The sequence below is a fragment of the Neovison vison genome, chromosome 12 (genome assembly GCF_020171115.1).
Source record: "Neovison vison isolate M4711 chromosome 12, ASM_NN_V1, whole genome shotgun sequence".
NCBI lineage: Eukaryota > Metazoa > Chordata > Mammalia > Carnivora > Mustelidae > Neogale > Neogale vison.
The window spans coordinates 88518456-88546313 of NC_058102.1; the positions used below are offsets into that span (position 1 = coordinate 88518456).

At 47.9% G+C, this 27858-nt stretch overlaps 1 protein-coding gene across 1 annotated transcript; it reads right to left on the reverse strand.

Annotated features, from left to right (window-relative positions):
* Positions 1–892: 892 nt before the first annotated feature.
* KRT2 (keratin 2) lies at positions 893–8511 on the reverse strand. Its single transcript, XM_044227688.1, has 9 exons — positions 7830–8511; positions 6655–6869; positions 6339–6399; positions 5487–5582; positions 4686–4850; positions 4265–4390; positions 3225–3445; positions 1894–1928; positions 893–1796 (listed from the first exon to the last, which is right to left on the reverse strand). Exons 1-9 carry the CDS (start codon positions 8457–8459, stop codon positions 1330–1332), a joined length of 2016 nt encoding a protein of 671 aa, XP_044083623.1. The 5' UTR covers positions 8460–8511; the 3' UTR covers positions 893–1329.
* Between the last annotated feature and the right edge of the window lie 19347 nt (positions 8512–27858).

The following is a 27858-nucleotide window of genomic DNA, read 5'->3' on the forward strand; positions in this document are numbered from 1 at the left end:
TCCCAACCTCAAGAGCCTAGCCCTTCCTCAGCTCCAGAAAGCTCCAGTGAGGTGACAGTCCTTTGTGGGAAAGAGGCTGAAATCATCCCAACCACAGGGGAAGTCTGCCCTGATTGGGATGTCCAGGGCTAGGGGGTCTTAGAGGGCAGTTGGATGTGAGACAAGAAAAGGGTCCAGTATCGGTTGGATATGTTGGGGGATTTCTCTGATGGAAGTGGAGAAATGTTCTGTGAAAATAGTGGTTATTTTGGAGATTACTTTATAGTCCTTCCCCAGAGACTTCCCCAGATCCTCTTCTTCAGCCTTCATTGAGAACTCCTGCCAAAAGACTTAGGGCTTTGAGGATGTCTAGTATTCATGACCTAGGTTGAGCTAAGGGACTTTTACATTGGAAGCTCAGAGATGCGGACAGCCTGGATGGAACTCAAGGGGCTCAGCTGATTTGCCCTGAGGAGAAGGGACCTCAGGTCAGAGCTCTTGTCAGAAGACAGTTGGGGTGGGGTTGATGGGTGGGAGTAGTTGTGGGAAAAGCTTGTTAAGAGTGGCTTTTTCAGGAAAAGAGAATTTTCCACAAATCCCATCATCATCCTCCTGGCAATATCACAGTTCCCAGATCTGGAGAATACTTTGTAAGAACATCACCCTCACACCCTGACTCCAGGGTTAGCCCCTCCTGTCTCTGTTCTTAAAGACTTCCAGAAAAAAATACCCTTGGCTTCTCCCAGCCACACTGCCTCAGGGCAACATGTCCCTGCTCCAGGAAGCTTGTCTTTTATCACTTCCCAATCTCTCCATTTTCTGGTATCTTCAATCAGACAACAATGAGTAATAGCTCTTGGATACCCACTCCTGCCAAGGCTTGACATTAAACACACACCACATGTTATCCATTGCAAATGAGGTTTATTGTGCAGACACCAAGACCACAGAACTTCAGATGCAGAGCCAGCAAGGTGGGCTATATACACAGAAACATGTTTCTCTGGGGGCAGGGTCATGAGACAGGTACAGGCTTTGAGATGGGGCCCTCCACAGAATAGTCATCAGGAGAAGGTCCACCAAGTGGGCGATGCAAGGAGGGGCCAGGAAAGGGGCCACAGCAGGAAGTCCAAGCCCAGGCAGTGCAGAGCCTTCCCTAGGGTTCAGATAGTGTCACTGGCTCCAACTAATTGGTGTGGAGAGAAGATATTTCAAACATGGTATGTGGGCATCCCTTTCTTCCAGAATGCCCTCAGAGGTGGATCACGAGGTTTGACTTGCTGTCAATTGGATGTACAGAGACAGGCTTCTACATTCTAAAGCAGAAGAGTCAAGAGGGTAACTCCATCCTTATCTAAAAGAGAAGGTCACACTGGAACCATAACCTTCACCTGAGCCAGAACCCCCCTTTTCAGAGCTGGAACCCCCTCTAGAGCCACCTCCAGAGCCATATCCCCCTCCAGAGCCAGAGCCTCCCCCAGAGCCGGCACCTCCTCTAGAGCTGCCTCCGGAGCCATATCCTCCTCCAGAGCTGTATTTTCCTCCACTGCCACCTCCAGAGCCAGAGCCTCCTCTGGAGCTGCCTCCAGAGCTGTATCCTCCTCCAGAGCCAGAGCCTCCTCTGGAGCCCCCACCAGAGCCATAGCCCACTCCACCGCCACCTCTGGAGCTTGAGCCTCTGCCTCCAGAGCTGTAACTTGAACTTCCAGAGCTGTAGCCTCCGCCTCCTCCAGAACCGGATCCTCTACCTCCAGAACCATAGCCTCCAAAGCCAGTCTTGGAGGCCACACTCGAAGACACGCTGCTGCTGGTCACAGCTGCAGAGAAAGATGGCGTCCCCATGGAAATTCTGACTGCCAATGCCTGTGTCCTCCCAACACACCCCACACAGGACAGGAAAACCCCACTACTTACACACAGTGACGTTGCTACTGAGGTCTCCAGACATCCTGTCAGGGAAAGAGAAAATAGGTCATGGCAGGGCCCTTAGGTTCCATGTACTTATTGTTCTAGAGCTTCCACCTGCAAGCAGGCACCTCGACCATTAGCCACCAGGGCCTTCCAGAGCCCGCTCTCGTCCATGCTGCCAGACCACAGAGATGGGCAGGCCCCATGTTTGTCCACATGGCATAGCAGCCCAACACATCTCAATTTTTTTCTTTTTTTTTTTTAAGATTTTATTTATTTATTTGACAGAGAGAGAGAGATCACAAATAGCCAGAGGCAGGCAGAGAGAGATGGGAAAGCAGGCTCCCTGCTGAGCAGAGAGCCCAATGCGGGGCTTGATCCCAGGACCCTGAGATCATGACCTGAGCTGAAGGCAGAGGCTTAACCCATTGAGCCACCCAGGCGCCCCCGCATCTCAATTTTTGGCTTAGATGAAAATGATCAAAAAGCAAATTCACTTCTGATGCACAACCCGTTTTTGTATTTAAATCCTTCAGAGGGATTCTGCTATTCCAAATCCAGGCCACACTAGAAATTTTGAAACAAGTCTGCACTGTGAGCATCTAATTCAGAAAGAACTGCAACCCTGTACAACCTCCCCCATTCTATCCTCCTGCCCCACCTCCTCGGCTGCATCCGAAATCTTTCCCACTTCTTCCTGCTGGCTGGGGGTAGGGGGCATGGCCTTGCTCCTTCCCTGTCATGCTGGCTTGCTGGTGGCCTGGACTACCTTGTCCCCTTCTGGTTGCTTCAGCCAGATAAAATCACTGGGGATATTGCTAACACAGACAAAGGGCTCAGACAAGGTCTTCAGACAGGGGAAGGAAAGGTTCCCTTTTGGGAGTTTGTCACCCTGGAAATCTGCACAGAACCAGGCCTGGCACCTGCTGCTGGGGAACAGCCAGCCAGTCATGCCTCAGCCAGTCAGAGCCTTTCAACGTGGTCCCCTGGCTCTGGGTCACAAGGTGAAGGGAGAAGACGCCATGCACCCTGCTTACCCATAAGCCAGTGTTTCAGGCTGTCTAGGACTGACCTGTTTACACCACACTTTATTTTCTCTTTCAGGAAAGACCAAGATTAACTTATTGCTTAGTTTAATATGCTTGGACAGTCATTCCTGTACTGATAAATCTACAACTGTACACTAAATGCTTTGGGTCATGAATGGCTGTTTGAGGAACGTAGTGAGGTTAGCTCTCAGCTGTCAGAAGGCCCTGCTCCACCCCCAGCTTTCCCTGCCTTAGTCTTCCTTCCTGGTTCTAGGAGACAGCAGCTACGGCCTTCCCAGCGCCTCTCACCTGCACTCCTCGCCCTCCAACAGCTTGCGGTAGGTGGCGATCTCCACGTCCAAGGCCAGCTTGACGTTCATGAGCTCCTGGTAGTCCCGCAGCAGTCGGGCCAGGTCCTCCCGGGCCTGCTGCAGAGCGTCCTCCAGGTCAGAGAGCTTGCTCTGAGCGTCTTTGAGGGCGTGCTCTCCCTTCTGCTCAGCATCTGCAATGGCTTCTTGCACACTCTTACACTGGGAGAGAGGGAGAAAAGATTTCTGTTGGTTATGGAGAGTGGAATCTGCCTGGCAGGTGGGGAAGGGAAACGAACGTGTTCAGGACAAATGAATGTGTGGGAAGCCAGACTCACTGGCCCTGGAAGGATTGGGTCCCTCTGGAGTTAATGCGAGTCACAAACAGTGATGCCAAGACCTGCTGTCATCTCCAGGGCATCATCTTCCAGTCACCTCTGACTAGACCCTTATGCTTTCCCCATAATGACTTTTGTCCTCACAACACAGAACATTATCCTAGTTTACAGCTGCAAATGGAAACCTCAGATGTGGACCACTTCATAGAACTTCTGCTGTCCCTGGAGTCAACTCTCCATCCCACGTGATCTCTTCCAAGCTAAAGTCCATCCCCTGGCCATCTCCCTGCCACAACCATTGCCCCACCACCACGCCACTGCTGGTGCTTAGATTTGGCACCCAGTGCGGAGCCTCCAACCCTCCCCCCATCCAGCCAGATGACCTTGTGCTTTATTTGTTATCACTCCCTCTCATTTGTGGAAGCGATCTGAAAGGTAACACTGTACTTTCCCTGCACAGATCCTTACTTTGGAATCTCTTAGACCACCATAAAAATTGTTACAAGCCTTAAATTATGTTACACTCGAGATGTTTGGGATCAACATATGCTAGTTTAGAATTTCTCAGGTTCTCCTCTCTCTTATTCTCTCTCACACACATACTCACACACTCCCACTCCCTACACACACCCACACACAACCTCCCACCCACACGAGCCTGGCTCAACCCCCGGAGCCGCACAGCCCTAAGGGCTGTGCCTACCTGCTTCTTCACGTGAGCGATCTCCCCTTGCAGCCTCTGGATCATGCGGTTCAGCTCGCTGATCTCCATCTTGACCTCCTTCAGGCTGTCTCCGTGTTTCCCTGCGGTCACCTGGAGTTCTTCATACTGTATGGAAAGAGGAGGACAGTGGCAGCTTAGAGGAAGCCTAGCTTGAGCCCAGGAAAGTCTAATACAGGGTGGGTCAACCAAGCTGCCTTTGAGAGAGGTAGGGAGCTATCTCATATCCCCAAAAGGACTCGGTGCCATTCTCAGTTGAGGGCAGTTGTGGTCCTGAGTTCACTCTTGCTTGGGAATGATGCCCAACTGCCGTTAGACAAAGGCACTCATCATCTCACGGATGCTCTCCAGCCAAGGTGAAACCCAGCTTGTCAGACAGCTGTGGCTCTCTCTGCATACTTACCTTGCTGTGGTACAGTGCCTCAGCCTCGGCCTTGCTCTTCTGGGCAATCTCCTCATATTGGCTCCGGACCTCAGAGATGATGCTGTCAAGGTCCAGGCTGCGGTTGTTGTCCATGGATAGAATGACATTGGTATCGGTGATAGTCTGCTGCATCTGGGACAGCTCCTACAACACAACAGGAGGTCTGGCCATGGCTTCCCTGCCCACAGCCAAAGGCTGTGAGGAGGCATCCGCCTCCCTGGTATTAGGGAAATATAGATGCTCAGACTAATTTGAGTGGGGTTCGATGGGTGGAATAAAAGTGAGACAGCCACCAATCTCAGGCATCTGCCAAGGATGTCCAGAGAATTATGGGAGAGGAGCCTATTTCTGAGCCTCCTGCTGGATAACCTTCACCATTTAGACAGTTTTGTTAAGTTTGATGCCCCCAGAAAGAAACCTGTGAATGACAAATGTTTCAGAAGATATGTGTACACATGGGCATGGAGGAGTGGTCTGAAGTACATTAGACATAGGAATGGGGAAAAGACAGCACTCTACCTAAGGGCAGCTGGACATTTGAGGAATGGAGTGGAGGGATGTTGTCCTGTGTTTCCTGAGCCTGCCTTCCTGTGACATCAGAGGAGATAATTCCTCTCCTCCAAGAACTATACCCCAGAAACCCCATAGTGGTCTGGAATGGTGGCAAGTGGGAGTCAACCAGTCCATAAACCCACTCATCCCACCTTTTCACTCATTGGGAAGGACTGCTTTGGTGGGAAGGGTGGGAAGCAAGGGTCTCTCCAGGAGCAGCCTCCTTACCGCATCAAAAAGGAATTTAATGAACTCGATTTCCTGGGTCAGCACATCTGTCTTGGCCTGCAGCTCCACCTTGGTCATGTAGGTATTATCCACATCCTACAAAAAAACGTGAGGGGCCCTCTGGCGAAACTCATGCATGGCTCAAGGTCTGAGCCCCACCCTCTCTTTGTCTCTCTCTTCCACCCAGTCCCTGTCAGCTGCTCTCCAACACCCCAGGCACCCCAGGTGAGCCAGGTATCCACAATGTCATTTTGCACAGAGCCTACAATGCATCTCGACTAGGGGCCCCCATGCCCTCATTCACTGCTCACACACTCCCATCGGAGCTCCGGGGGGACAAGTTTGTCAACCATTCTCTCCCTCCTGCTTGAGACACTGTGCGTTCCTACCACGGGACCTCTGTGGCTTTTAACAGTCCTCAGCTCTCCCATCCTGTCTGTCTATCCCACCTCTCCTGATCTTCTCCGGATTTTACACCAAAGCTTCTGCCTTCTAGCCTGAACTCATCAGCACAACAGACAATATCTTTAGGCATTCTAAGAGAGGTCCATCCCTTCCTCAGCACTTTAGAAGAAAATTGAAGTGTTCTCTGTGTTTGCATCATGCACAGACCAATATAGGCTTGAAGGAGGTTATTGGTGGAAATGCTCTGGCAAATGTGCAGAACAGCTCCAGAATCTTGAACTGTAGAGACACTTCTGTTTTCAAGAGAACGAGCGGTGGACATGTTTCACCTCTTTCCCCTGGTTACTGCTGTTTCCACTCAGAGATATTCCCCAGCCTGTCTGCCTGGACCTGGTGGGCCTCTGAAGCCCCCTCAGTCCCACCCAGCCATGACATTCTCTTGCTCACCTTTTTGAGGGTCACAAAATCATTCTCAGCAGCTGTGCGCTTGTTGATTTCATCCTCATACCTGTAGGGACCCGGGGACAACGCTGTTAGATTATTTCTACCTTGTTTACTTTTTTCTTTTCCTTTTCCTACTGGACTCATCCCAAATCCTCCACTCTCTGAGTATGAAACACTCCTTCACTCTCCAAATGGTAACTGTGATGTCCCAAATAATGATGCATTTCTATAAACTAACTCCCAAATGTGTGAAGAAAACGTGATCTCTAAAGCGGATGGCTACAATCGCTATTTTCTCAGCATTAACTCGGCCACCTACTTCTTCTTAAAATCCTCAACAAGATCCTGCATGTTGTTCAGCTCTGAATCTTGGGACGTTCGTTCTGCAGAGAGCGTATCCACGTATTTCTTCAGCTTGGCGATGTACGCTTGAAAGATGGGCTCCAGGTTGGTGGTGCGGGTGCCCACATCTAGCTGCTGCAGCAGCTCCCACTTGGTCTGCAGCACCTGGTTCTGCTGCTCCAGGAACCGCACCTGCAGGGACCAGAGGAAGAGTGCAGGAGCTCTGGAATGCCCCTCCCACCAGCGGGCCTCACTTGCCAGAGACAGCCCTGTCCCTGCTTCAGGACATAAGGAAGTTTACTTGACTTTGTGCTTACAAGATGGATGCTGGATCCAGCCCCAACTCCCTATCTCCGCAGACTCCTAATGTTAGATCTGGTACTTTCCAATGCAGAGAACTCCTTTTCCTAGTACACCGCCTACTATCTTATTTGCAGCTTCTCCCAAGACTCCAGGCCATTTCCCTCTCCCATTCCAGTTGAATTCCCGGCAAGTCCCAGAAAGTCTTGGGCAAACCAAAAATAGGCGTCCACTGGCACTGCTCCCGAAGGTGCTAAGTGTGAGAGCACCACAGGGCAGGGCTCCTCGGTCTGATTTTTAAGAGCCTCATAAATTTCTTAGGCAAGTTCATCTGCCTTGGAACAGGACAAGATCCTGAAATGCTCAAAAGTGACACCCATAAAGATGTTACAGGTCACAAAACTGAGAATGCTTCTCTTGAAGGCAGGAATTTCTTTCGTCCCCAAGCAGGTTCAGCTTCCCAGAACTTAAGAGAGTGATAACTTCCAGGGAAGGAAAGACTATCTCAGAAGATGTCTTACCAACTTCTTCCAACACCTGCTGCCACTTGACCTGACTCCTCAGTCCATTACTTGTCTAGATCAGTTTTCCCATGATTTTCAGAATTTTCCAACAATCTTACTTATTTAGGCTGAAACAATAAAGCCAAAGGCATCCATAATTCCTAACTGCAGACTATTTCAGAAGACGCAGCTCAGGAAGACAGCATCTTTCCCATTTGGGAGATAAGCCATGCTAGCTGGACTACACCGAGGGCTCCTAAAAGAAACGAATCTCTGCTGTTTACTTTCCAGTGAGCAGTGGAAGTAGGGCATCCTGAGCATCAGACTGAGCCAGCTTCTCATGACTCACCTTGTCAATGAAAGAAGCAAATTTGTTGTTGAGCGTTTTGATCTGTTCCCGCTCCTGAGACTTGACATTCTGGATCTCTGGGTCAATTTTCACATTGAGAGGCTGCAGGAGGCTCTGGTTGATGGAGACTTCGTGGATGCCTCCACCAGGGAATCCTCCAGGCCCAACACCACCAGGACCCCCAAAACCTCCAAAGCCACCACCACCTCCAAAGCGTCCTCCGCCAAAGCCGCCTCCACCGAAGCCACTGCCTCCGCCAAAGCCGCCTCCACCGAAGCCGCTGCCGCCACCGAAGCCGCTGCCGCCTCCGAAGCCGCCTCCACCGAAGCCAATGCCGCCTCCAAAGCCACCTCCTCTGCCACCAAATCCACCACCGGAGCCAAAGCTTCCACCTCCTCCAGCCACACTGATGGAGATGCTCTTGGTGCCTCCAAGGCCAACAAGACTCCGACTCCCAAAGCCGCCTCCATAGCCCCCTCCGCCACCACCATGGCGGCTCAAGCAGGAGAAGCTAGAGGCCGATCTCCGGCTCCCACCGGAGACCACAGCTGAACCGCTGCTAAAACCCCGGAATCCTCCACCACCTCCTCCTCCTCCTCTTCGAGATTTGCACGAGATCTGACAGCTCATGATGCCTCTGCCCAGCGAGGAAAATTGAGGTTTCCGAGACGAGTTAAGGCTGGAGACTATGCTCTGCTGTCGGGAGACTGTCAGGGTCCCCTTTTATACCTGCCGACTAGGTGTTGGTGTGCATGGGTGTGGACACACTTTATGCATGGGTTTGGTCTGCCTGGAAGCTACGCCTGGTTAGTGATTATCAAGCTAATAGCCATTAAAAATCTACTAATCAGCTCCATCCCAAAACTTGCTTTGACTGCAAACTTCTCCTGTTTATCTGGGCATCTGTCATGCAATTCGATTTTTGTGAAATCATCAAAAGAGGAGATCAGGACGTGGGTTTCTCAATCTGAAAAATAGACCTTCTGCAGAATGCTGTTCCCTGCTCTGGACCAACCCAAAGGAGGGCAACTACCACCGGGCCTGTGCCGGCTTGCCACCCGATGAGGCTGATGAAAGAGGTGACAGGTTTATTAACTTTACGGGGCCCCTCAGTAGCGGCTTCAGAGTCCTTGCTTCTCTCCCTCTGCTCCAGGAAGAATGTCTACAAGTGCTCTCGTGGAGTACAAATGTCATGTGGGCAAGTATTCATACTCTTACAGAAAGAAGTTGGCTAGGATGCTTCAGAAGGGTTATCATTTTTCAAAATATCTTAACTCCTTTCCCCATACTACACCAGGAGAGCACAAGAGCCAGTCACTAAAAAGAGGAGAAATTTCTTTCTTGCAACAAAAGTCTTTCCAGCTATCAACTCTGTCATTTTTCGACTTGAAAACCCAGAGGATGAGGGACTTAGGAAAAACTTCTCTATTCCTGGGTCTGTCTGACTCTGGGTACTCAAAAGAGGTTGCCATCAAAGGCTTTCCATAACTCTGAGGTCCAAGTGTGTATTGATGTAACTAGTCACGAATCGTGGATTATCGGGTGATTCTGCTGAACATCCAGGAAGTCTGACTTCTCAAGATTATCAGGGATAGATGAGTATCAGAAAACACATTGAATCACCAAATGCAGAGAGCTTCCACACCTAAACTCAATCACAGTCCTTCCTTTGCCTGTGTAGCCAGGCACATGAGTCCTGGAATGGAACTTAAGGTCAGATGGTCTAACTGTGAATTGCAGTTAGTGATTTCCTGGCTCTGTGACTTTAAATTCAATGTTGAGACTCTGTACTCTTAGCTATAAAATGGGAAACTTACACCAAGTTGTCTGAAAATCATGACATGATACAAATGTTAGGTATCACTATTATTTCGGGTGAAGCAAATGATCTCCTCCTTTCTGGTGCTAAGGGCATGCATTCCATGTAGGCCCTTGAGTTACAAAACCAGAATTTCTCAGGGCCCAGGAGAAAGAGAGCATGACATAACATAAAAAACTTAAGTTTTGGGGGTGGGAGGTTGGGTGAGCCTGATGATGGGTATTATGGAGGGCATGTATTGCATAGAACACTGGGTGTAGTTCATAAACAAAGCATTCTGGAACACTGAAAAGAAATTTTTAAAAAATAATTTTTTTTAAAAAAGAGCATACAGCATGATACTTTATTAAAGACACATACATCACAAGACAAAAAAACCCGTAAATTTTGAGTTTAAGTCTCAATTTCACTGTATTTTAGTTAAATGGCCCTGGATCATTCAAAATGCTCTTTGAGCCTGAATTTCTTCATTTCCAAAAGCGAATGAGAAGAAAAATATGGCTAGTGCAAAAACAGAACAGAGCATATATGCATGTGCTAAATGCAGTTCCTAGTTAGTAGCAGAAACTCAAAAAGTGTCATTTTCCTTCTCATATCCCCTCCCCTCAATCTCCAATCCTGTGTCTTAACAACAAGGCCGGAGCAGGAATGAGGGTGAAGAACAGGGAGCTACCGGTTCATGTTACTTGCTTTGCAGTAAGAGAACACTGAAGGAAGCAAACCCATATGCCACTTTGTTTTTTTTCCCCCAATCTGGCTTATATAATCATAATCATGCCAATAAATCCTGAGGCTGAAAGATTTGGAGAGAACCTCAATCCAAAGTCAAATGTGTCCGTATCTGTGGTATCTGAACAACGCCCTAATTGTCCATTACTCCACCATGACTGTGCCCAGGCCATGCCAGCCTCAGGAGTGTCTTAGTCCCTCTGTGAAGGAAAGGAATGGACATTTATCAAGCATCTATTATGCCCCAGGCTTGTGCCAGGCACACAATCTGCATGTGTTCCTGCTCTGTGATTCTGCTTTTACTCCGAGTCTCCCTTCCCATTCTCTCCACTGGACACCTTCCCTTTCTAGACCTATTTCCAGTTTTTGAAAGTCAAGTTGAGAAAGGAGAGTCCTCCTCTTCCCTTGACTTTGATGTCATATACCATTTTACTTCCATATTTTTCATACCTTTTACATAATATCCATGTGCTTAAATATTAGATAGCATTTTATTTCCATTATTTCTAAACTTCACCTTTTATATCACCTCAGTGTGCTCATCCAAATAACATGTCCCACATTCTCTCTAAGGCAGTGCAATGGGAGTGAAGACTCAATTCTGTCTGTGACTTAGCAGCTGACTTCAACTTTGATCCTCAACACCTTCACCTATAAAATGGGAACATTTGCTCTGGATCCTGACTATGACACAAGGATGTTGACCTGCTTATATAATGAGCTTTAAGCTTTGATATCTCTGATAACAGAAGAGGGATCATCCTGCAGAACAAAATCCTTCTTTCAACATGCTGCTGGCAAGCATAGACCCCTAAATGCTTTCCCTCATAAGTTTTCAAAAGCCTCTAACCTGGCCAGTGGAACAGAAAGGCAAGCCGCCAGTGTGAAGGGAACCATTCAGCCAGAAAGAAATACACATGGATGCTGAGGGCAGACTCTCCTGGCAGGACTGAATGCCCCTCCCGCCCCTGCCACCTCCACCCTCCACACACTCCCTTGGACCTCTCTCACAGCCTGCCATGTCCTCCTTATGTGGCAAGGAGCCACATCCCTGGACGTGAGCCAAGGTCACATTCATCTTTATCCCAAACCTCCAACCCCTCAGCACAGAGCAGGTGCTCAGAGCATAAGTCTAGGATCCAGTAATCAGGCTTAGGGTTTGGGATTGGGAATTAGCAGCCTTCCCTGACACGGGAATGTGATGCGACCAATGCTTGAGTCTTCACAGGCTGCCCTGCACCTGTTCCTCAACAATTCCACCTGGACCTTGTCTCGGGCTTCTGACTCAGCCCGGTCAGGGAGGGGCTTCCCTCCACAGACCAGCAAGGTGAGTCTCTCCTTCCAAGGACTCAAGTATCACTGAACGAAGGCTGCTGAAACCAAGCGGTTAGATTTCAAACACAAAACATAAAAAACAAACCCTCCTCTTCCAGCCCCAGGTGCTGATTTCAGGGTGCTCTAAGGACTAACAGCCAAGCAGAACCCAATAGCATCAAAATGTTTAGAAAGCACACAGGCTGGAAATAAGGCATCCACAGGCCAGCTTACAGCATAGACCTGTAAAGGCAGCAGATGTCCCATCCCATCCTCACACTGGTTGCTAAGCAGGGAGTACTCCACCAGAGGGTCTAGATGATGTTCCAAAGCCTGGTGGCTCTGGGACCAAAGGAATTTAGGATAGGAGGCTTACAGGCTCCTAGCGGGAGCCACCCACTCAGTATCTCCTCGGGGACAAGTCATTGTCAATGATTATTTTAACTCTGCTCGCTCATTTCCCTAGTCCCAGGGTCATCCATTCAGCCTTAACTGCTCCTTTCCTATCTGATGTGTCCTTTTTTGTTGTTGTTGTTTTTTAATTTGACTCCTTTTTTTTTTTTGCCATGAACCCCATGACTGTTGATTTGAAGGTTTGAAGGTGTCCCAGTCAAACTGGTTGTAAGAAGCCAGGCTTGTGGACGGCCAGGCTCCCACAGCATGAAATGCCCAACACTCTACATTGTGGACCCATTTTGGAAAGCAGACCCCAGAAACAGTAGGATAAGGGCAGGGACACTGCCCAGGACACAGCAGGGCCTCACAGCATGCTACTTGAACTCCAGCACTCCAACAATCACGAAATGAATCTTCCAGCCTAGTGCCTGGCACACAGTGGACACTCAACAATGTCACTTCCTTTCCCACTGCTGTGGCCATAGAGGTCACATGTAATTCTCATTTTCTATTTGGGAACTTCCTATTTCCCAGGAGACCTGCACCAGACAGTGGGAAGTTACCCCTCCCTGCTCCATTCTCCACGGGGTCAGAGCCTGGGGCAGGGCACACGGTCAGTGCCCAGGGCAGTGCACGGGGTCGGTGCCCAGCTGCATGAACTCAGTGCTGTTGTGGCCACCTACACCTCATGGGGGCTGGTGTCTGGATGCTTCCAAGCTGTCTGGTTAGTGATACCACTCTGGCACTTCTGCCTGTGTGTTCTCACCTGCAACACGTCTTCAATCACAACACAGAGAGCAGGAAAATGGGTCTTCATGGAAAGTTCTTGCTGTTCCCAGCCCCACCTCCCGTTCGGGAATGTTTCCCAGGCCACGTTTTCCTCCCATGCTGGCACCAATGTTCTTATTCTTGCCGGTTAACCATGTAGCCACCCCAGTATGGAAGGACAGACAGCCATCAGATAGTCCATCCCGCCCTGGTTGTGATTTCGGGAATGTGGGGGCATCACAGATACACCACTCAGGCCTTCCTCACAGTCCAGAATCCTCCAGGCTTCCCCAGACTTAATGCTGTCTCCCTCTTCCCTACCCTTCACTCTCTAGGTGCCTTCCCGCTAATCTGGTATTACCCTGCTGCCATCCGCCCTCAGCGCCTCTACCTGGACATCTGCCAGTTCTTCAGCAGTGCCCCCGCACGGAGCTGTCAACCCACACCTGTCCTCCCACCTCCAGCCCCCGGCCTCACCCCTCCCCATTATTAAAGCTGCCCCTCCCTCATGTGACCCCTTTTATTTCTTTCAAGGCTTCCCATGTTGGCCTGTCTGGGGATAATGGCAGGAGGAGGCAGGTGAAGAAATCCTCCCCCTCAAAAAATGAGAGAGAGAAATGCATGAAAACAAATGGAATTGTGGAAGACCAAACAAATCACCTCTTATTTCAAGAGATTCCTGCTCCTCAGTGTAGCAACAAAACTTCAAGATGCCTCAAACCTTTGGCTCTGGGATGCCTCATTTGGAAGAAATGGCCAAAGGGCTTGCTTCTGCATGATCTTCTTGCCACAGGAATTTTTATTAAGGGAAAAAAAAAAGATAACTGTTCAAAATTCTTAGGCCACCTTTTTTTTTTCCACAGCAGAAACCATGGGTCTTCCAAACTCTTCTTAAGAACCTTTTGGGTTAAAGCCTCTGCCTTCGGCTCAGGTCATGATCTCAGGGTCCTGGGATCGAGCCCCACATCAGGCTCTCTGCTCAGCAGGGAGCCTGCTTCTTCCTCTCTCTCTGCCTGCCTCTCTGCCTACTTGTGATCTCTGTCTGTCAAATAAATAAATAAAAATCTTTTAGAAAAAAAGAACCTTTTAAAACTTAAGAAAAGCAAGTGAAAGCATTGTTAATTCAACTGTAAATGTCTAATAGGATGAATAAAGCCATTCTTTTTTTTTTAAGATTTTTACTTATTTATTTTTTTGAGAGAGAGAGTGAGCATGAAAAGGGGTGGCAGAGGGTGAGATAGGAAAGGAAGAAGCAGACTCTCTGCTGATCAGGGAGCCCGATACAGGGTTTGGACCCAGGATTCCAGAATCACGACCTGAACTGAAGGCAGACGCTTAACCAACCGAAACACCCAGCGCCCTAATATAACCATTTTTTCTAGATGTGTTACACTCGTGACGCGAGCTGTAGTTGTATGAGCCATGGGGGCTCTTCAAAGCCGGCCAGGTAGTCAAAGCAGTATATTTGTTTCTATTTAGCAGTACTTTTATGAGGGAAGCTTTGTGACAAACTGGAAAGAGCCTGTTGGGTTGTACATGTTAAGTTTCTCTGCCTAAAAGTGACTGTGACCATGGCATGTGACCCCTCTTGCCAGGCTTCCCCTTCCTCACCTGCGGACTGAGCGGTGGAAACCAAGAGGACTGGGAAGAACGTTGGAAGTGGAGCCAGAGGATCTGCATTCTCTTTGCAGTCCTGTGACCGACTGACTCTAGAACCTAGAGGCAGCCCTTGGCTCTCTGAGCCTTGATCTTCTCATCTGCAAAATAGACATTGAAAAACAGACCTGGAAGGATCCTTTCAGTTCAGAAGTCAGCCCGTGCTTCAAATGGACATGGAGAGGTAAAGCCCTGTGAGTTGAGGCAAAACTCTGGGAGAACCTGGAGAACAAAATGTGCAGACCCAGACCTTTCATTGATCTTCTCACTGAAAATAGAGCGATGGCAGGAAGGGAGGAGGAGAGGGAAGCTGGAGAGGAAGGAGAAGGTCAAACAGGTATGGCTTCAGCTGGTGAAGGAGAGCTTTGTCAGCAGGCAGGAGCAGAGCTGCCCCTGTAGGCTTGGGGAGTTGGGATCTGAGACATGCGATTTCGTTCTGTCTTGAGCATCACCCCTACCCAGAAGCTTCTCCAGAGTTTATATCTCTGTTTTTCAAAGATGCCTAGAAATAGAGTTGCTAACAAATAGTTGTGTCTTTGAAGTAGCATTTCACCACCTCCAAATGCCGAGCACAGCAGCTAAAGCCTAGGTCTGCTGCTTCTCCTTCCATTCCCGGTCCTGGGCATCAGAGTTCACCAGCAGCCCCGGGAGCAGCAGAGAATTTAGCTTCTCTTTCCAGGACCCCACATTAGCTAGTCACAAATAATAGAAGTCCATCTGTCTGAGATTTGGAGCCCTTGGAATGTGAAAGCTCCAGGGTCTCTCTCCTCCCTTGGGTGGAAATACCTTTGCCGTTTCCAGCATTTGTCCAACTGCCGACTGGCCTGGGTTTGCAGGCTTCAGTGTTGTATCTCTTCCACACACAGCAAGAGCCAGAAATGGGAATGTCACAGGACCTGTCAACAAAGATGCCAGGGGGCAGAGGTGGCAGTGGAGAATCTATATGGACCCCACCTTCCCCACCAGGCCCCCAAATCAGCCTTTCAGCTGCCCCCTAGACACCAGAGGGTAGTACACGGACTGTTTCCCAGGCCCTGTCTTGCAGGGAAGCTCTCAGACAGCCATGCCCTCTGGTCAAGTCCTGTCCTCCAACGACCCATTACTCTGTTCATGGGCTTGGCTCACTGTCTATACAACTGAAGTCCCCATGGAGCCAGGATAATGCCCATACTTCTCTACGTGGGCTTAGCTCCATGCTGTTCACTATTAAGCAGAAGCAATGCTCTGGCAAGAATGAAGGATGAAAATGACATTGGGGTAGGGCTGTCTAGGTGAGCCTATGACACTTCCCGTTGCCCTATGCCATGTGGGTGCTCACCAAGCACACATCCTCCCATCCATAGACAGCAGAAAGGAGGGTAGGAGCCACCAGGCGAGGCTTCCTTGGGAGCAGGAAACACAGTAGCTGGAGACACCGACCCTCGGAGGGGAAGGGGGTAGGGTATCTGCCTGGTTTGGCCTCTTGGCAGGACCTCAATGTCTCCCATCTGCACTTTGTTTGGGAGATGCTTTTTCATTCCTCACTCTATTCTCCAGGGTATGGTACCAGACAAGGAAACTGAGGCATGGAAGGGTTTGCTGTAAGGACACAGGCCTTGTGCCCAGAACACATACTGTTGTTCATCACAGGGATTCCCAGTGTCACTCCAGACACCAGAGGGCCAATAGTCTGGAATGAACATACTCCTGGCTCCTCTCCACCTATCCCACTTCCCCAAGGAAAGGCTGCTCTGAATCCCTCTTTGCTGGAAAGCTTTTCAGATTGACCCCAGGGGTGCCCCCCACCCCACAGCACTGCACCCCCATGCCCTGTTGCACCTGTGCCTTGTTCCCCTCACTTATTTATGGCACCTTTCTCAAGTGGTAGCCTCTCTCAGCACAGACTCCCAAGCTGGGTTCTTAAGCATGGGTCTGTGGTGCTATCCATGCAGAGACCGTGACGGGGCTCTGGGCAGTTCTTACAAAGCTGTGTTCTTACAAGATGCTTGTATGGGGCTGTGCCGTTTCACTCAGGAGACAGGGTAAAGCTCTTCCTGAGTCTCTGCAGGGCCCATGACCCAAATATGTTGACACACCACTGTCCTCAATTGATCTAACTTCCTGTGTCTCTTCTTGCCTGTGCCAGGCCTTGACTCCCAGAATTGGACTCGACACCATGTTGTCTCAAATGTGCTGACTAACTCGTCTCTCTCAGGCCACTGCTTCACAGTGGCACAGGGGGGCGAGAGAAGAGGACTTTTCCAGGCTTTCTGTCCACACTCAAGGGGGTTGAGACAGTGGGCAGGGAGCAAGGAGGAGGATGGGATGTGCATGTGGGCCGAGGAGTTGTGGGGGAGAGAAGACGTATGATAGATCATCAGACAGAGTACGAGAAAGAGGAGTGGTCTCCTCCCTCCTCCCAGAAAATGGGTGAGTCACCAGCCAGAAGGGACAGGACAAATTTTAGCCTCCTTCTCCTCCCTTCTCAGAGTGTGAATTCAGCTCACAGCCCCTGTGGTGTGTTACTGCAGGAGACAGCAGGGAAGGGCCAAGGGTCTCGCTGAGAACAAGTTTCAGAGGCCCCTCGAGGTGCTGTCTTTGGGCACAGAGGTGCTGACACAGCAGTGCTCCGGGGGCAGTGCTCCGGGGCGAGTGGAAAATAGGAGTAAATGAAGCACACAGGTGGGGAAGTTGCCACCTGTGCTGTATCAGGGCCACAAAACCCCCCAGGGGAATGGGTCTCAGCACTTGTGGGGAGGCTGGGAATTAGAGTGTCCTGAGGGCTGGAGGGCCATCCGGGGGCAGACAGTGGGGGGGCCGTGACTTCATGGGTGAATCCCCCTGGGAGGAGTGGCAGGGCAGCAAAAAAACAGGCAGTGAGGAGCCTGTCCTGCTGCTAATCTCAATGCTGTTGAAAGAAGTGCCTGGCTGTCTACACAGTATTTTAATAGCTCCCACACCCTTGGGGTTTGATGTCTTACTCACCAGCTGTCCTCCTCCCGTATTTTCCACTTCTCTGCTTCCCTAGAGCAGCAGCTGGGAGGTTGAGTTTAGCATGACCCCCAGGATACCCTGAACCTTCCTAACCCTTGCTCCTGAAGAAAGTTCCCTCAGCCCCAGTCCCCAAACAGACCCCAGCTTGGGTCCGGTGTCCTGGCTCTCCTAGGAGCAAACTGCTTCCCAGACAGCAACCTGGACAACCTCACAGTCCAGCACTCAGGCTACTTAGATGGCCCTGGAAAAGCAGGCTTTCCCTTTGCCTTAAAGTTCAGACAACCACCTGCCAGTGGGGAGCAGTCTCCATCAGCTTCTCCCAAGAGCCAGGGACAGGAGTAATGCTAGGCAGTGAAGGGGAGGGATTTAAGTTATACTACTGCTGAGGCTGGGAGGTGTCCTCACTGGGGTTTTAGCAATAGCACTTGGCTCTCTGCTTGACACTGGGGAAAGCAGCCTCCTCTGTGCCCAGGCAGACCAGGGGCCCTTCAAAGAGCACAGGGAACAATGCTCCTTATCAACCATTGTGAGGCTCCTGGTAGGGAAACAGCATGAGAGGGAACTTCTGAGACAGGGTCCAAGGTCAAGCTGCCCTGTTCTAACTGGGTCGTAGAAACTCAGGCTTCCAAAATGGGGCCTTTGGGAGCCCCTCCTATCCCTTTGGTCTTCTCCTCTCTCTCTGACTCCATGGAAAAAGTGACCACGGTCTCCAAACAAAAGATTCTGAGCAGGGTGCCTGGGAGGCTCAGTAAGCTAAGCATCTGTCTTCAGCTTGGATCATGATCCTGGGGTCCTAGGATGGAGCACCATGTTGGGCTCCCTGCTCAGTGGGGAGTCTGCTTTTCTCCCTCCCCGTCTCCCCCTGCTTGTGCTCTCTCTTGCTCTCTGTCAAATAAATAAAAACCCTAAAAAAACAAAAGAAAGAAGAAAGAAAGAGAGAGAGAGAGGAAGGAAGGAAGGAATGAAGGAAGGAAAGAGGGAGGGAAAAGAAAGGATTCTGAGGGACTCTGTGTTCAGGGGGAGAAAAGCTATGGTGATAAGCGACCCCCATGGAGTGCTGTGTAACACACAAAGGCTACATCACATGCTGGTTAAGGACATGGATGTGTGTCACACACCTTCAGTGAATCCCAGCCCCACCATTTATCAGCTCTGTGACTTTAAGAGGGTTACCTTCCCTTTAGTGGCCCCTATATCCTCATCTGTAAAGAGGGCAAGATGGTGGTCTTTACTTCAGAGAGTTGACATGAAAATAAATGGAATAATGTATGTGGCACTTAGCACAATTTCCAGCAGGAAGCACATGTTTCTGCTTTCCCATTGCCCACAGCAGTTCACAGATGTCTAGAAATGTCAACACTGTGGTGAAATAAAATAAATAAAATAAAAATAACATCACCACCCAACCCTGCTCTCAAGACCACCTGCTCCTTATGCTCCTGTCCCTTCTCCAGCTGGATCCCCACTGGCAGTCAGCTCAGCCCCACTCAGGTATTAACCAGCCACTCATTGCAGAGCTAGAGGTATCAGTTCTAGGAAATGAAACCACCCCGTGGATGAGTACTTCTTTTTAAAGGAAGATTCTTGAATGCTCCAAGACCCATAAGAACAAAGCCATAGGGAAGAATGAGAGACAGGACTACACCTTGGTCCCCAAGGAAGCAGCCTTCTCCAGGCACTCCAGGCTGCCCACTGGCCCCACTTCACACTCAAGAGCTTTCTCCAGGACGAAGGACGGTAGTAGTGATGCGCCCTCCCTGTAACAGATCAGATTGCCCTCACAGATGTCAGTTCACTTTCATAATCTCCTGAAGTAAGCAGGGCAGGTACTGTTATGCCCACTTCACACGTAAGCAAACTGAGCCTCTAAGGTAGTAAGAGAGTTGCCTGCGGTCACCAGGTGAGTAATGTGGCAGACTTGGGACTTGTACCAAGTCCAAGCAGGCTCCACATCTCTCTGTGAGCCCCACTTCTGCTCACTGCACCCTCTTCTGCCTAATGCCTGCTCCCCACACAGAGACTGGAGGAGAGTTCTCTGCCCCTCTGAAAGGCTCTCCACTCTGCTCCAGTATCTGGATTAACAGCTCAGAAACAGGTTAAAAACCACCCCAACTGATACCTTCATTTGTGAGAAGAAACAAGCTCAGTGACTTGTCAAGGTCCCGTGACAGAGGAAGAACCCACCCCACAAGCTCTGCTTCAGACCCACCTACCCCTGACAGCAAGGAATTTCCATCCAGAAAACACCTCAGGTAAACCAGCTGTGAGGGCTCAATAGATACCACAATCAACGCTCAATTACCCACAATGAAGGAAAATAGGAAGTAAATAGGAGTTTCATCCTTTCCAGGATGTCAAATCTTTCATGGTAACACTTCCCCCAGGCTGTTAAGGCATCAAACCACCTCCTCCTTCCTATCCACACCTCTGTGGATGGCCCAGGAAGAGGCTAATCGGTTGGGTCCAGGGGCAAGATCGTCCAACTCTCACTCCATCAGACATTCAGTAACCACAAGCTGGTGATCGTCCTGCCACAGGATGCACTGCATTTCTCGCCCTGGTCCTGCCAGGGACAGTCCTCCCTGTGGTAGCACGTGGTAGGTCACAAGTACCAATGAGGAGGCATGAGGCTCCTACTACAGAGCCTTGCCTCAAAGGCTGATGTCTTCACCATGGAAACCTTGTTTATGCATTATCAAGCCAAGAGAGAGGATTACGGAGGAGAAGGCAACCAAAACTTGGCACTTCCCCTGGAGCCCAGAGGAGTTTCTCCAATCCCAAGCACACCCCAGCAGTGAGCACACTGTGAGTGAAGACACTCAAATGTTAACCTGCTGGTGTTGATCAGGAATGCTTTCAACAGCAGGAATGTCTCAAGCTTTCTTCAGGGACACTGAGGTAGCACACTGTCTTCTGCTTGCCTAGAATGTTCTTCCAGTTCCACCAGGTAGAGAACAAAAGGGAATCAACTGTGCTGACAACAGGAAAAATGTTAAGGTTGGTAATAAAAGGGACTAATCAACTACCCTATTGCATACAGAGTAGGAACGAGGAGAGTAGAAATGCATAGGTTGTTGGTCCGGAAAGCTAAGCCAGGGACCCGCCCATCCCCACACCCCTTCTCGTCTTCCAAATAATTGAGGTTAATTAAGGACACCTGGATGTAGCTAGAGGAGGGGCAAGATGGCCTCACTGCAGTCCTTGCCTATGCACACCCCACCATGAACAACCCATGCCCAAGGATGGAATTCTGGCATTTTCTCAACTAAACAAACAAAAATATTCCCCAAATCACCTAACTGATCAGTTCAAACCAAGATCTCACTTTTATACTTTCTTAAATAATGAGTCAAAATATTCTGGAAGTTGAATCTGAGACTTGGGGAAAAGAAGAGAGGAAGAAGAATATGGAGGATTTGGGGAAATAATGGGGGAAGGAAGAAGGAGGTTTCAAGGTTGGAAGTGGTTCCATTCATAGCTGACTCTCTCTTGAAGTACCCCTGCCTCAGGAAAGGCCAGTCTACTCATGTATCTCTAGCAGAAATTAACTTGTCATCTCATCTTTCACAGGGTGTCATGCCAAGTGAGAGCAGGCCTCAATCTCCCTTCAACAATGGCTTGGTCCATCTTCAGTGAAAGTGACTGTCATGCCCACCCTCGGTCATTTTTTATCTCCTTTCAAGTCCTTCCTTTGCCTCAGTTCTTGCCCCTGAGTTCACACTAGCTTTTCAGGGAGTCCCTCAAACTTTTCCAAATGCTCAGGATTGAATGCCACACTGTGGCAGGGGCGGAGTGGGGGGAGGTTCGCAATACATTTTACCCACTACCAAAGACTCTCTGTACCAAGAGGATTAGGATTTAGCTGCTTATGTTTTATAACTATCAGAACAGAACCAAGAAAAACATCTTTTTATTATTCCCAAGAACTACATGATCTTTATTATTCCCAAGAATTACATGATCTTCACCTTCGCTACCCCTTGAGAATGACTACCTTGCCGTAACTGATCTAGGTCCCATCAATGTTTGTAAAGGAGCCTTTACACCAGCAGAGGACACTCTATACTGCTTAGACAGAACTAACAGAGCCTATTGACAGATCGGAAAATGGGCGTGGTGATGAGGGAAGGGTGGGAATAACCCAAGGTGAACCTGGGAAGGTCATAAGTTGACTAAGACGGCTCCATTTTTCTGATAATGGGTGACAGGGAGTGCCACCTTCCCTCCAGCAGATATGGGAGGGGCAACACAGTGACACAGAGCATCCCAGAGCAGCTCGGGTATCCATCCTTCCAACAAACACCAAAACTTGCTGGTGCTACCCAAATGTCTTGTGGGCATCTTTACCCTCCCTTTCATCTGGCACAAGATGCCTGCAAACTACGACTCCAGCAACTTTATAGACCTTTTCTCTGGCCTCCTGCTCTAGCCAGCCTATTAGCCAAGGGAAGGGGCCAGTAGTGTCCCCTTCAACCCTTTCACCTGCCTGAGTCCTGCTCATGTCTAGGCTCTTCTCAATGTGTCGCTCCTCCAGGAACCTTCTGCTCACACTTGACCTCTCTTCCTGGCTGTTTCTTGGACTGCGCTCCTTCCCTCTTGGTTTCAATGACATCACACTCTCATTTCTACTATCCTCCGTGACTGCTCTTGTATACTTTACTGATTTCTCTTTCTTTTCTGTCCTTAGGAAAATGGTCTCAGGAATTGGTTCTTGATTCTTCTCGTTCTCTTCCTTTTTCTTTTAAGGGAGTAAGTTTCTTTAATTGTAAATGAAACAAACTAATGGAAATAGTCACACAAATCAGGGTCTATCTGAGATGGAGATATAACTTTTCCACAACGTCTCCCACTCCATGGGTGCATCACACACACACACACACACACACACACACACAGAACAACTGAAAATATATACCTTATATTCTCCAGTGGGTGTTCTAAATATGTTCCAATTTCCAAGTGTCCTAAAGCAACAGTAATGGCAGCAGCTCTTTCTGCCCACTGGTCCTGTCCTTGTGCCTTAATAAAACTACCTTTTAGCACCAAAAAAAAGAAAGAAAGAAAGCAACAGTATTGCCCTAGAAATCTTTCAGAAATCTGCTGAGTCATTTTTATGCTGGTCGCGGTGATTGGGGGTGGGGTGCAGCTACTGACACTTAGTGAGCATGACCCGGATTATGCTAGACTTCCTGAACAACTTTTAAATGCCCCACCATTTATAATGGCCCAGCCCAGAACCCAACTCCATGTCACATACACACACAAAGTGGTTTTACTCAGTTTTCTATTCTCAACAACAGAGTTGTTGGAAAATGCAACAGCTGTGTAAGTCAAAAGAAGACTATATTTCCTTTTCATGAGAAAGCTTACAGGAATTTTCACCTTTTAGGAAAATTGTGTTGGTCAATGACAAAGTTGCTCACAGTATTTAGATTGCCAGCACAGCAGACCTGCGTCAACCTGCGTTTATAGCTGACTGCACAAATAGCGATTCCATCTGTCGGTGCAAACATCTAATGCTTCATTATGTGTTCTAACACAGTCCTGTCTGAGAAGTTACGGAGTGAAATATAGATGATATGATTACCAGTATTTTCCCTTTTGTGTCTCCTTTATATTGCAGTTAATAAGGCACTGTGTTGATTTGTTTTAATTATATGGGATTATAAGATTTACCATCTTTTCTTTTCTTTTCCTGACAGTAAAAGCATATTGTTTTAATCTTTGTTATAAAACAGAGACTGATACCTTTAGAATAACTGACCTAAAGAAAGAATTTTCCTTTGCAAAGTAAACTCTTATCAATGTCCATAAAGCCCCTGTTAAAATATCCACACACGTGTTTGATAGAGCTGAGTAGTTGAATGAAACTTCCTCATAGTCCCTCCTAGGGACCAACATTCTAATGAAGACTGTCCTGGGAGGTTATGGTTCCTAAAATTCCATGCAAAGCCATAAGCTCTGGCTCAAGATCATCTTTAGAATTTTCTCTCCCAAGGGCTAGTGAACAGCCCTAAGGCTAGTGAAGACATTCCCCCAAGGGAGGGAGTGAAGATGGCAGAACTGAGCTAAGCTAAACTAGGAGCTGAGAGGTTGCAGGCAGAGCTGCTGGGTTTTGCTTTTTCTCCCCCACAGGCACTAGATGATTGTCTGAGGCCTGGAATTGTAGGAGAAGAGGCAGTCAGTGTGGGAGAAAGGGAGAAGGTGGGATGGTCATTCTTCTTCAGAGTTGGATGAACTTCAGAATTCTATTAGAGATATGGCTATGTTGAAGCCAAACAGTTAAAAAAAGAAACTTTGGCCAGTTTAGAACTTTGGAAGAGTGACCTTCCACAGTGAACTGATGTCTGTGACACTGTGACCACTCAAGAAAGAAGAATGACCCAAAAGGAATTCCAAGGGTCGATGGAATGATTCTGTCCCTCCGGCTGAAATATTAAGAGTGAGACACATGGATCCAGACCCAGGGAAAGGAGCTGGGTGCAGGCAACTTAAGGTAAGGGCAAAAGGCTAAAACTGGCTCATAGACTGTGGCATGTGGGCGGAAGCCACAGCCAAATTCCAAAAGGTTCATCTGTTGAAGAATGTGCTGTTCTGGTGAGGGTTGGGGAAGGCCGGGGTGGTAGTACCTCTGAGAAAAGAGAATAAATATTTAAGTATATTTTTACTCGCATGTGCATATGCACATACCTTGGAAGGATTTCCAAGAAACTACAGTAGCTCCAGATAAAGGGAACTCAGTGGTAGGGGATAGAAGAATTTTTATCATATGGTTTTACTTATAGATTTCCATCCTTCTGAATACTTCAATAAGTACCTAGCATCAAATTTGCACTGGACTTACCCAAGAATGAAATATGGGGGTCTAAGGGAAGCCTGGGTGGCTCAGTAGGTTAAGTGTCTGCCTTTGGCTCAGGTCATGATCTCAGGGTCCTGGGATCCAGTCCTGCCTTGATACTGCTTCTCCCTCTGCCGATGCTTCCCCTCTTTGTGTACCTCTTTGTGTACTCTCTCTCTGAGAAGGAAGGAAGGAAGGAAGGAAGGAAGGAAGGAAGGAAGGAAGGAGAAATATAGGAGTCTAAGATTTTGAGAGGTCTTCACTAGATCTGGGGGAACTCCACTGTCTTGGCTGGAGAGCCCCTGAAGAATTACATCTAGCCTCATGGACTTTATATTTTCTCCTTTTTAGCAAGTTCCTCCTATATCTGTTTTTCTTTCCCACTGTGTTTTCTTGGCAATTCTCCCTGTACCCCTTCTTCCTGAGTTATCTCATAGTTTAACTTTCAGATTTTGATGAAGTTCAGTTTATACTGCTAGCCCCCAACAATTACATGGAAAGAGTAGAGGCACCTCAAAAAACCTAACTCATCATTTCTCCACACTAGCCCTCTTGCTACATTATGTTATTGCCCAAGCCAGAAACACGGAGAATTCCTCAACTCTACCCTTTGTGTCACCCATTCCCAACCCACATACCAATCCATCACCAAATCCTAATAATTTGAATCCTAACTACCTGTGGAATGCAGATCCACACGCTCATTTCAGGCACCCACCCTGAACTTAAGATGTGAGATTTTGCTGTCTTTTGCCTACACCTTTGCGATCATTCCCTATCAAGTCTTCCTACTCCATTATGGTCCCTTCCAATGTGGTCTGAGTGATTCCTTTAAAACACCCATCTGACATGCCAGTCTTCTATTAAATTCCTTCACTGGCTCCTTCTCACCTATAATAGCTGTTTCAGCCCCTAAACACTTGGGGGAAAAAAGTGTTTCCATAAGCAGATCTCTCATAAGCAGACCAGATTTCTTATAGGATATTCAGGTACAAGACAAACTGTGGTTCATGCTCAACTTTTACTCCACCAGCAAAACAACCCTTTTGTCCTCTACTATCCCAGTATATAGTAGGTTGCAATAAACCTATAGATCCAAAACCCCACCTGAGAACTTCTGACCCACAAACTAGAGTCCAGAATCCTTTGATGCCTACAAGGAAGGTCCTTTCTGAGTGGATCTAATGAATTCTTCACCCGTATTTCTTGTCACTAACTTCATGCTCCTTCAGATGATCAAACACTTCATGTAATTTCATTCTTCCATGTCATTACCCATATTATTTCTTCTGTCTGGAGTGTCCTTCTCTGCCTTGTCTGCCCAAAAAACTCCTGTTTATCTTCTAAAACCCTGTTGTGCATCCCTTCAGTATGTACCATTTCTAGATCTTCTATGTGTTTTTATCATCGCATGCTTTGGGTGCATTGTAACAGCACATTTGCATACAACCCATCACCCAAGCCCTCTGAGCTCTTTGACAGCAAGAGCCGTGTCTTGCTCATCATAGTATCCCTGAACTTATGAACTTGTCCCTGATACATAGTATGTGTGCAGAACTGTTTGTTGCACAGAATGGAAGCCCAGATCTTTTCTCTGCTACCTCTTTAGTACTAATGCATTTTCACACATATTATTCAATTTAGTTCTTCATTATATACTGACCTACACATGGTTTTCATTTCGTCCTGTGACCTGACAGGTTTTATTAAGTCTTGCTGTAAATTGTAGGATCTGTGTTTCATGTCTGAACTTACTAAGAAAATCCAAGTCCAAACAAGGTCAACAAGGATTTCTCTGATGTGAAATGTAACTGAGGAAAGTTATAATGTAAGAAAGAAGTTAGAAAATGTGTGCCTGAGTACTAGAACATTCTCATTGGTTCATTCACACAGTAGTATTCTAAGCAGCAGTATTCTAGTATCTAGTGCCCCAGAATTCTTCTCTCCCATGGAGGAAAGTAAACCATCTACTTCAAGGCCTCGAAAATCCCATTGTTCTAAATCAACAAGCACCAAGCCACCTATTCTGACTAACTCAGTTTCCTAAGTGTCTTGTTAACAGGATGGGGAGCTCTGGTATTTCAGTCACTGAATCTATCACTAACTAGTACATGAACATTATGGTTTACACATCCATTGCTTATGTGTTTGGTTCACAAATATTAGTCCACTAGGAGGAAACTCAAATTGGGTGCATTAATAAAATCAATTCTACATCCCTACCAAGCTGTCGCTGGGTCACAGTGACCCTGCCAAGGCACTTCCTTCCTTGGTGCCCTCAGCAGCCAGCTGTCCTTTACTTCTCTGTCACTCTCTTTTCATTCCATTTAACCACTTCTATACAACATATTCACAATTCACAAAACATTTCACATTATGTATCCTATCCTCTTGATGTCCAGAAACAAATTGTCTCATCCTCATTTAACCTACAAGACAAGGGAAGTTCAGAATGGCCAACTGATTTGTCCAAGGAGCCACACATCCAGTGACTGTGGATTATTTTCTTTAGCCCACCCCTTAAATACCACAGTAGCTTAAACCCAGTTTATCTGAATTGAAGACTGTTCTTTTTCACATCAGTTCAGACAGGACTGGAGACGAGAGATATAGCTCACCAGGTTGTATTTACATTATACTCTTGCTGACATATACTCTCTTTATTCCCCTCAATTCTACTTGACACTGGAGCTAGGAAGACTTTTGTTAACTGGAAGTTAATAGAATTGATCTCCAGGAAAGTTGACTTTTTCATGATCATAGAACCCCTTAGAAGCTGATATTCATTGGTCTTTAGAGCAAGCATCTACTGAGCTATCTAGAGACCAGCAAGATATGTTACGGCAGCCAGATCAGCAGCAGCAACATTACAATAAAAATGGCACTCGCTGCGTGCTTATAGCTTGTAAATGGGGTAGTAAGATCCAAACCCAAGCAAATCTGAGTCCAAATGCCCATGCTTCTGATCACTCTGCCTTCCTGTTGAACTACTTCACAAGTAAGAGCTATATGTGTACAACAGAACTTCTTAAATTGAACAGAGTTTTGGGTAGGTATCTGAAAGGGAGGAAATTGATATCTAGCTATTCATTACCACTTTTGGTTCTTGAACTCCCTAGCCAAAGTCTGCATTCTGGCTGTAGCAGCTGTTGACCCTGTGTTATCCACACCCCTCTCATCACCAACTATTCCACATAACAATTATTCTTCCAACACTATACTTTCCTTTCTTCTCAATACCAAACTCCTCCTTCCCAAACTGCCTGTTCACTGTCCTTTCCAGGAAACACTTCTCAGATTAATACCTCGGTCTCTCCATTTCTCTATGACATCTGCACACTCTGGGAAAGAGTGTGTTGTATTTAACTATCAAATGCTTAAAGATGAATGGTGTCTGACCAGCGTCCCCATCTTGCCCATCATTTTCATATGTTCCAACTCCCCCATATGCCATATGGCTCTAAGGTCTTCTTTCCCTCCCACAAAGCACCACGCAGGACAGAGAGTGCCATCAACAAAGGAGATTGAGACTCGTA